The sequence below is a fragment of the Myxine glutinosa genome, chromosome 2, assembly GCF_964187855.1.
Source record: "Myxine glutinosa chromosome 2, kmMyxGlut1.1, whole genome shotgun sequence".
NCBI classification, from domain to species: domain Eukaryota; kingdom Metazoa; phylum Chordata; class Myxini; order Myxiniformes; family Myxinidae; genus Myxine; species Myxine glutinosa.
In genome coordinates, this window is record NC_136262.1 from 144,797,668 (window position 1) to 144,808,327 (window position 10,660).

The window sequence follows — 10,660 nt, forward strand, 5'->3', positions numbered from 1 at the left end:
ATCATCATCACCTCAGGTAAGTGGCTGCGTATGGTGCGACAGGTTCATCAATCCTAACTATTTCCTAAATGACTTTAACAACTTTACATTACCCGGGGTCTTTCCCTGCCAATCCATTGGCCAACTTACACTATGGGTTCTAAAAACCAATTCCCATTGACCAAACTGTGGTGCTTCTCAATTTGGGGTCTCACTCCCCCGATTCAACACTCGGTGCTCTCGCACAATTTCTGGGCTGTGACGTGTAGCTCTCCCAGCAGGTCTACCCACCTGCACACCTCCACCACTGTAGTTGCCACCCGAGCTTACCTGCTCCTCACCCTAACCTAACTAACTGGGGAAGGCCCTCTCCTGGCTCTGTCACCCCTTGGTGCCCTCTGGCACTGGGCTACCCGGGTCCGTCCTCTGGATCCTCGGGCCCCATCCAGAACTACCGGCTCCCAGAGCCCACCTGCGGCCTCACCTGGCCGACATCCTCACAGTGGTGGAGTGCCCAAACCAACTACACACACTAACAGGCTACACGCCCAGCCATTTCCAGAACACTAATGCACCCATCCACATACCATTCTGCATCCGCACCACAAATGCCAATATCCAACCACAATTTACCTATACCCTCTACCTAACACTTACACTACCCGCCCCGGGTACTCGTGAAAGGGGTCCACTCTTCCCCCATCCACACCTTCGCACCATGCACACCACTCCATACCACTTACTCCATGTATTCCACACACCTGTACTTGCACACCTGTGCTCTCACACTTGGTGCCGCCTGCACCCTTCTCTCCCCTAAGCGCATTCGCGCTGATCCACAACACTCACTCCTCATGCACTGCTCCACACACCTGTCCAGTTCTCACACAGCATCATCTCATCTACCTACTCCCCTCTGAAACTTGCGCTTCCCAGTCGTCCCTTTAAACTATTGCGCTCCCACGTCATTATCATCCACACTAAACTACCTGCGTCCCCACTACAGGTATCAGTCACTAACTAATCTTAACGTTACCTACTGTCATCTTCTAGGGCCCTACACACGATATCCTAACCCACCCGGGCTAGTTTTCACTGCCATCAACCCCATAAACCTAGTGCTCCTTTGCCCCCCACTGTTTGTGAGGGATGACAGAGTTGCCATCCCACCACATAGGGCATCTCCCACTACCAATTTTGCACATCAAATTTCAACAAATCAAAAATTTGCCAATCACTACTCATCATCTGCCAATCATTACTGCCAATCCTTTGCCAATCATCAAATTTTGTTTTTCTCTAATTTTGGGTCCAAAACACTAACCTCATCACACAGTCTACTCACTAATGCCTCTCGGTGCGCCAATTAACTTCTAAAGCTCGGCTTCGTACAGCCAAGCCATGAATGCGGGTTGTGTTGTGCCAGCGGCTGGACGCGTCCGGCACTCGGTGCAGGGACGGGGGCTTACCCGGGCCGAGATCCCACGCACCACCTCGGCGTGGAGCCATCCAATGTCCCGATCTCGACCTGCCGGCACGTCTCAATAGAAAGTGGTCGCCATGACGACCCTTCCTATCGGGCTGCCCGCTCCGCCTAGTGGAGCCCGGACGCGGCCGTTCCAAGCGAGGCACAGCGTGGATCGCGTACGGCGGTTCTTTCGAAACCGCCGTGGTTCAGATCCCCGCTGGTCCTCGCGGCACGCGAAGCTGCCCGACGCGCACCGAGGGCCCGATTCGGCTATAAGTCGCTCTAACCTCTAACCCGGTTACCGTCGATGCTTCACCTGCATGCTTACAAGCATACGCTACCCCTTTCTTGCTCATACCTCCTGCTGTTCCCATGCTCCTCGTACCTTTCCTTACACACCCAGGTACACTCATTCCGCTCACCGACTTGGTCACACACCTGACCACCGAACACCTTGGCACACATTCGTCGCTCGCACACCTCACCAACACACCTCTTCGCGCCCCTTCCTCGGTCACCTCCTCTGTGACAATCACAGGTGTGCCCTCACTCGCACACCCAACCACGTGCCTCACTACCAATTCCAGCGTGCATTCCCACACACACTCTACCATTCCAGGTGTGCTTCCTTTCTCACCTGTCACAACCAACTCACGCTCCATGTCACTCTCACTACCCTCACCTCCACTCTCGGTCGCGCACTCACCCTTACTCTCGACAGCGCACTCTTTCCTCATGCACCTGTCCGTTACACACCTTTCTCGCGCACACTCTTGCGCACACTCTCCCGTCACACCCTCTGTAACACTCACCACAGGCGTGCATTCTTCCTTACTTTTGACAGCGCACTCTTTCCCCATGCGCCTGTCCATCACACATCTTTCTCGCACACCCTCTCCCGTTACATCCTCTGTAACACTCACCACAGGCGTGCATTCTCCCTTTACACCCTCCGTAACACTCCTCACTACGCGCTTCCATGTGCTCCCTCGCACAAGCGCTACGACCGACTCACTCTCGACAGCACCCTCACTCCTTGGCACGCACTTTTTCCTCACACACCCCAGAGTCGGACTTTCTCGCACACCTCCTTTTTCGCACACCAGACCTGTCGCACACTTCACCAACGGCCTCTCACGAACACCCGGGTCCATCTCGACCCCCAAGCTTCTTAAATCACCTGGCGCATCATACGCACGACCATATTGGTCACCACTTACACCGGGTCCTCTTCCTCTTCCTCTTCGCTTCTCCTCCATCACCTGCGAATCCCTCATCCGGTTAATGAGCACATCATCACGATCCGAACACAGACTTTGGACCAATTCTTTTACTTCCTCCTTTATCTCTTTCTTATCCTCTCTCCGTCGCTTCTTAATTTCGCTCACCCCTTCTTCCACTTCTTCTAATTTCTGCTCCACCTCTTTTATTTCCCGGTACGTCTCCTCAAGCTCGTCCTCCAAAGCTACCTTGACCGCTTCTATGTGCGTCCTCACCTGCCGGTCCTTCGTCTCCATTACCTCTGTCACCTCGTCCAACCTCGTTGTCAGTCCCTCACGTACCATCTGACATTCCCTCTTCGTCGCTATCAAGTCGTCTTTTAGTTCTTTCTGTGTCGCTTTTAACCCTCCTAGTACCGCAGTGTTCCTTTGAACCTGCTCCGTTAGTCCTTTTTGTCCCTCCGTCAGCTGTTCCACCTCCTGCGTCAGGTCCTCTATGCCACCTTGCAATTTTACAGTCCCCTTTCTCACCTCCTTCTCCATGCGCTCCTTACAGTGCCTCACCTCCTCGCGCACTCCTCCGACCTCCTCACTCACACCTCTTCTGATCTCTTCTCCCATCACTTGCATCTCCTGCCCAGATGCCACCCTCATCTGCTCCATTTCCTCCCTGTGAGCATCCAATTTAGTTTCTACCCCCATTCTGACCCCCTCTATCTGCTGCCCCATTTGTTTAACTTCCCTTTCCGCTTGGTCCCTCATGTCCCTCAATTTGCCTTCCATACTGTTTTCTAACCCCTCTAACCCCTTTTTCATCCCTTCCATTTGATTCTCCTGAACGGCCATTCTGTTTTCTACCCCCATTAACCCCTCCTGTATTTCCCCTAATCTATTGTCTAATCCCTCTATTCTACTCCCTAACCCTCCGATCTGGGCCCCCATGTCCTCCCTCAATTTCTCGCTATTGGACCCCATTTCCTCCCTCAATTTCTCGCTATTGGACCCCATTTGGCCCTCCAATCGCTCACCCTGAGCATCCATCCGGTTCCCCATTACCCCCATTTGGCCATCCAATCGCTCACCCAATCGCTCACTATCAGCCCTCATTTGCTCACTATTCTGGGCCATAAGGGCCTTCATTTGTATTAAAAAAAGGTCCAAATCTACCAGCGGCGCTACTACGGTCGCGGGCGTGGTCGCCGTGGCCATGTGCGAGGCGCCATTTTGCGCGCCCGTAACCTCGTGCGCGAGGACGCGATTTTGCGACCCTGCCACCCTCACTGCTTCGCTCTCCTCATGTCCCTCAATTTGGTCCTGGATCGACCCTGCCTCACTCTCCTCTACCGGAACCCAGCCGTCTTGATCCGCCATAGCGCGACTTTCAAAATTCGGGTTTTTATTTTTTTGTAAAACAAAATCAAATTTCGCCGTTAATAATTTCGAGCGCGTAAAGCGCGCTTCGGGTCCGATCTCACTCCTCGACACCAATTGTTACTCTAATAGTACAATTGGTGTTCCAAAATTTGGGCCTAACAAATTTAGTCCCAGGTCCGAATCCAACTCCTGACAACCAATTGTTACAGACGCGGTTTTAGATGTTAGTTTACCGAGCGGTTTGGTATTACCGCGTCCGCACAGTTACTCCCCGATTAGAACCCTATCCCGCCCGATTCCACTCGACGTTGACCAAGTCACGCTATGCTAAATCAATGAAGGAAAGGACACAACGGCTGGGATAAATGCAACGACACAAGGGGTACAGTTCTCAAGACCTCCGGAGGAGGATATAATATTGGTGATGCAGAAACGGGTAGATTACACGGTAAGAGGTAAAGCACAGAAAGATGGGCACTTAGACACAGTCTTATCTTATCCCCGACAGACCACAGACAAACGGGACAAGACTGACTTACACAGGGATTGATGGCAAGGAAGGGCAGGCAGTCGATAGCACAAGGTGCACCTTGGCTCAGGGGCAGAATCAAACGCGGTCCGGTCCAGAGATGCGGGGAGGTATTCAGCGCTTGGAGGTGGCGTCTTCTCTCTCCGTGGTGTGGGCGCATCTCACGTCACCTCCCTCTTCCTGCGCATGTCCAGCGGGGAGTGACACGCCCTCGGCTCGTTAGCTCCGCCCCAGATGGAATCGGTCCGCCGCTTCTATTGGGCGCGGGGGGGTTACCGGGCTCCGCCCTTGACGAGGAGCTGACAGCGAGCCCCTGTGTGGTAACCCCGTCGGAGCACATGTTCAATGGCGGCTAACCAAGCCGGAGTGAGGACGCACACTCCCCGCGCCGCCGCCGCTGTTGTTGTTGTTGTTGTTGTACCATGAGGAAGAGCTGCGGGGAGGTATTGGGAGGTCCTAAACTTTCTAACGGTGCCATACAATCACATTCTGGTGCAACGAAGAGTCGGAATTAATGGAAACGAGTCCTTAACTGACATAGACTAAGAATAACTAGCAAGATGTCCTATAGTTGTCTACGTGAGATGCGGTGGACCTGGATGCGACATTTAATGGGGGAAAAAGGGGGAGGTCGGGTCTACAGAGTGTTGTTTACAGAAAATGGGACTAGGGAATGGGGGATTGGGGATAGTTGGGAATTATTGGGGAAATAGGGGAATATTTACAAGCGGATATGGATGGAGGCCAATCTCATATCCGCAACAATATATATATACACCCTTGCAACTTTCTCCGGAGGAGCGTTCATGAAGACGAACATAAAGTTTGTTGGTTAAGCCTGGTGTTGGCTTAGTGGTTAGGGTGCCGGCTTGGGATCCTAGGATCCTGGGTTCGAATCCCGGTCGATCGCTGAATTAACGCCAGGAAGGTTGACTCAGCCTGTCATCCTTCTGAGGTCGGCAAATTGAGTACCAGCTTGCTGGGATGAATGATCCAGGTGTGTACCCTGGTTTAAGAATAGGTACACTGTATCCCTGCGCATAGTAAGAGCGTGACCAAGGGTTGGCGTCAGGAAGGGCATCTGCCCATAAAAACATTACCTCAAATAGGGAACCATGATTGGCATGGGGCCCCCTCGCAAGGCTAACCCCTGCTCTAGCGGGGAAAATGGCTTTAAAACGATCATTCATTCATTATTCAGTCGACCTACGGTTAGGGTTTGTTAACGGTTAGTTAACTCGTGAGATCGATTTTCTTTATCCAATATGTGGCTCATGAACCACAACAATCCACCATACCTGCATCTTGTGCTGCAACCTCATGTCCAGTTTGTCATATATCAACTGGTTCATTCTACGGCGAGTTTCCGTAATAAATCCAAACTCCCCAACATCGCCATCCCTTTGGGCTGTTATATAAACAGGAACTGCAAAAAAACAACAATCAATAAAAATAGAATAATTCATGGCCTTTAGTCTGAGCTAGTGGATTAACATAGATCAACAGTGATACGAACAGTAAGCCCCCACATTCACAGTGGATACGTTCCTGCAAAATGCCGCGAATGTCGGGACAATGTTTCATGGGAAAGATTTGGATAGAATCAATTCGTCCTTGTCAGACATCCAACCGTCCACCAAGTTTCGTCCAAATCCGTCCATAACTTTTTGAGACATGCTGCTAAATATCGGTTTTAGCCCGATCACTCAATGGTGAAGAATCACTTGAAACATTCTACGAGCCGGATCCGGATGTGGATCTTCAGCAAAATCAAATTGATTCCTGTTGTTCAAATTCCTGTTGTTCGTGGGTAAAATTTCCCACTCCGTGTACCCGGTGCATCACTCCACGGAAGGAACGTGAAGCACACACCATGTTTTAGGTTTAAACGAATGGGATTAAAACGGGACATTGTCGACAAACAAAACGGGGACTTTCCCCCTTTTGAGAGTTGGAAGGGGGAAGAAGCGGGGAGGACGGTTTGAGGAGGAGGGGTGAGAGGGGGGAAATGGAAAAAATGAGGGTGGGGAGATTTGGAGGGGAGGGGTGAGGGGGGAGCTTAGGAGGGGAGGGGTGCAGGGGGAGTTTAGGAGGGAAGGGGCAAGGGGGGAGATTTGAAGGGGAGGGGCGAGGGGGGAGTTTATGAGGGTAGGGGTTAGAGGGGAGTTTAGGAGGGAAGGGGCAAGGGGGGGGGGATTTGAAAGGGATGGGTGATGGGGAAGATTTGGAGGGGAGGGGTGAGTTTGGATTCTAGAAAATGTTGCACGATTAATGGGAAATGAACATTTATTGCAAAATGAGTTTCTTGTGACCTTTGAGTCAAAAATACTACTCATCCCAACTCTCTCTCTTCCTCATATATGGCAACTTCAACTGTCATCATGCCAGCTGGCTGGGTGTGGGTGCCTCTCTCACCAGGCATGGCACCTCAGCAAAGGACTTCTGTGACTCATTGGGACTGACACAATGTGTCAATTTCCCGACCCGGCTCTCAGTCGATGGAGTATCTTCTCTTCTGGACTTGGTAATGACAAACTTCCCTGCAAATGTCTGCTGCTCTTCTTCTGCTCCAATCGGTTCTTCTGATCATGTGCTTGTTAAAGTGGACATCTCTCTGGCCATTCTCAGAGAGCCTCCTCAGCGTGGACGAGTCTGGCATTTCACTCAGGCCGACTGGCACGGTCTGCAAGCAGCCATCAATCGTCTGGATTGGTCTCCCATCTCTACCACCTCTGACATCAACTCATCCTGGGAATTCTTCCAAAGCAAACTGCTCTCTCTCATGCACAGATTTATCCCATCTCGTCTTCAGTTGTCTTACCCTTCGTCCCGTCCATGGTACACGGAATCTTGTGGTGAGGCAGTTGCCCAGAAACAACTTGCCTTCGCCTCCTGGAAAGCAAATCCAACGGAAGGAAATCTCAGTTCCTTTCACAAAGCCCGAAACAAGTGTGTGTCCACCCTCAGGAGAGGCAGGAAACCCCTCACTGGACATCTCTATATTTACAATACATTGACTAGGCCATGCCAAGACTGACACTCCGCAAATCAAGCTCAAAGTGTCGTACCCAGGGAAGAATGGGCCCCGAGGGCAATATTAGGTCTCGGGCCCTATTTTTGCAACCTGTAACTACCGAGGTTTCTGCATCTTCGTCACAACAAACACATGCCATGGTTAAGGGAAATTGAGGTGTTATTCATTTCTTCCTGTTCTAGCAGGAGTACCCGGCGTTGCCCAGTGATGTTCTACCTGTTGGTATTTTGAAGAAATAAATTTGGTTTTTTCTTTTTTTTGTATATGCCTAAAACACTCCCCGACCTGCACCCAATAAGGGAAATTTATATTTAATATATCACACACACACACTCACAACACACAGACAGACAGGACACATACACGCGCACACACACGCACACACACACACACACACACACCTTTTAGCCGGCGAAGCCGGTGTTGTCAATAAACGCGTACGTATTATGTGGAAAACCAGATTATGCTGTATCCCTTGGCTTGAGAATTCCGAAGCTCAATGGAGGCCGCCATCTTGCGGATCCGGAAGTATGCATCACAAATTGAAAAACGTTCAATAGGAGTTTCTTTCACCCGTCTTTGTTTGATTCACAATCTTATGCACCTCTAATTTATAATTAAAATACTTGAAGACCAACCTCGGCCTGCACGGGCCTGGTTATCTTCAACGGAAATCGTCACCAAACACCGGAACCAATGAGATTCGAGCATTTCAAAAATATTTTTAAAAAGCTTATTACCGTTTCGGAGGCTGAAAACAGCGTCAAATATTCTACAATTGACGAATAATTTATTTTTTAGAAATCTCGCGTCCGTCGGGGATCGTTTTTCACGGCCGGAAATATCCGAAGTTGAGACGGAATTCACCGAATTAATCAAGAAGTAAATTTTATATATTTTAATCTCATCCAGAATGCAAATGGTCATTTTGAACGAGGTACGGTACCTACTCCCAACTACCTAACCTACTGATGCCATAGTGATGGGTAAAATAATGGCAAGAGGCTTTGGCCGCGCCGGCTCATTGCGGCTTTGCAGTCGGTACTAGTACAGATACAGATTCGTTTATTAACCCTTTCCATCCGGATGTGGTTTGGCAAACATTCCCGGTTTCATCATCTCCGTGATTATCATGATGTAAATTGTTCCCACATTGGTTTATTTCACGAGGGAGGGTATCAACTACTATACTACTCCACATGACCATTGTCGCTCCCCATGGTATTCCGGTGAATGGTTCTCAAGCTAGGGTAAGTACCTTGGAGGGAGACACAAAATAAATCTTTCCCGTGTTTTATCGTCACAAACAATCATTATATGAAGCATAAAATAAATTATGGCTGCTATTACTGTTAGTATTAGGTTCGAGCCACGGGGTGCGCACCCAGGCCTCCCCCACCCCCCCCCTCGCGGCCGCCCTTTCGTACCATGTACATGCTCCGTTGTCCCTCCTTCCGAGGGTCTCTTCATCCGTCCGAGTCTGTGGGACGAACCCATTTTCATCCCGATCTTGTTGAACTCCTCGGTTGGAATATCCTTCAACCACTTCTGGATATCGGCTTCAGACGCCTCGAGACTGCTCACCTGCATCACCTCGGACGACGCCAACTGTCGATCACTGAAATCGCTCATTGTGCTTCAGCTCCAAAATCACACTGAGGCGCTCGACGCACAGAAACACCTTCAGAAGGTATACCGTTCTGTTGTCATGGTGACAACGGAAAACCGGAATAAACAAACTTATGTCACAATCAATATTTAACAACAAACAAACTTCTCCAAATAAGTTATTTTAATCAAATGCATATTATTATTTAAGAGCATACATATTATTGTATACATACATAAGAGCATCTATCTATAATTCCAGTAATCTCTGTGTGTATGCGACCGCTGTTTCTCGACAACTACCGGTCCGATATACTTGAAACTTGCCAGGTATATTGCTGGGGACCCGAGGATGTGCCTTTTCAAGGTTTCATATTAATCGGACAAGTAGTTACCGAGCTATGTCCAAAAAACGATTCGACCAATCAGAGAGCAGCGAGCTACCGAGCTATGGCGATTTAGCCGTTCGCCGTTCGCTTTGGCTTTGCGAATGGACCAAACCATTTCATGTAAATAGAGGGGGGGGGGGTTCTACCGTACTCGCAAGCCGTTCGCTTTGGCTTTGCGAATGGACCAAACCATTTCATGTAAATAGAGGGGGGGGGGGATATAATTTTAGATATATATATAGTACGGGCATGCCCTAGTACATACAAATGCAAACATATTATTATTATCTGTACTCAAAAAAAAAAAAAAAAAAAAAAACTTCCTTCCCAGGTCTTAGTCGTTTATTTGTTGTTCTTTCTGTTCGTTCGTTCTTCGTTCGCGATCACGCGGTTAGAAATGTATAATCTCTCCCCTGAACAACTATTTTCTCTCATATATTATAACACCCTTTTCTTCTTTTCCTACAAAAGGATGCTTTCGTCTTGCTCACCAAATCTATTCATTCCAAAAAATATATATAATACCATCTCTTACAGTTCCTCCTTTCTACATTCCATAAACTATCCAGAACTCCATCCCTCCTCCAGTGTCCTCAAACGTATTTTTGACTCGAAGGTCTCAAACTCATTTTGCAAAAAATGTTCGTTTCCCATGAATCGTACACTTTTCAAAATCCAATCTCACCCCTCCCCTCCAAATCCTCCCCATCACCCATCCCTTTCAAATCTCCCCCCTTGCCCCTTCCCTCCCCTCCCTCCTAAACTCCCCCCACACCCCTCCCCTCCTAGACTCCCCTCTCACCCCTCCTCCTCAAAGCATCCTCCCTGCTTCTTCCTCCTTCCAACTTTCACCTTCATCTCCCCAAACCTCCTGCCTTGCTCTTCCCCCTCCTCAAATAACACCTCACTGTGCCTCACCCAATCTCCATCAAACCTTTTGTCTGCCCCATTCTTCCCTTTCTCCAAGCTATTCTGAAATCTCTGACACACCTTCAACAGCTCTCCCTACCTCTTCCTCCTCTTCCACATCTTACCATACCCCTCCCCCCCCCTGTTCTG

At 49.5% G+C, this 10,660-nt stretch overlaps 1 protein-coding gene across 1 annotated transcript in view; it reads right to left on the bottom strand.

Moving 5' to 3' along the window:
* LOC137422268 (uncharacterized) overlaps window positions 1-9,236 on the bottom strand; it is a 70,203-nt gene extending 60,967 nt beyond the window's left edge. The window contains exons 1-2 of the mRNA XM_078772643.1: window positions 9,032-9,236; window positions 5,869-5,996 (exon numbers count right to left, since the gene is read on the bottom strand). Of these exons, the coding sequence (XP_078628769.1) occupies window positions 5,869-5,996; window positions 9,032-9,236 (333 nt within the window). The remainder of the gene's footprint in view (window positions 1-5,868; window positions 5,997-9,031) is intronic.
* Between the last annotated feature and the right edge of the window lie 1,424 nt (window positions 9,237-10,660).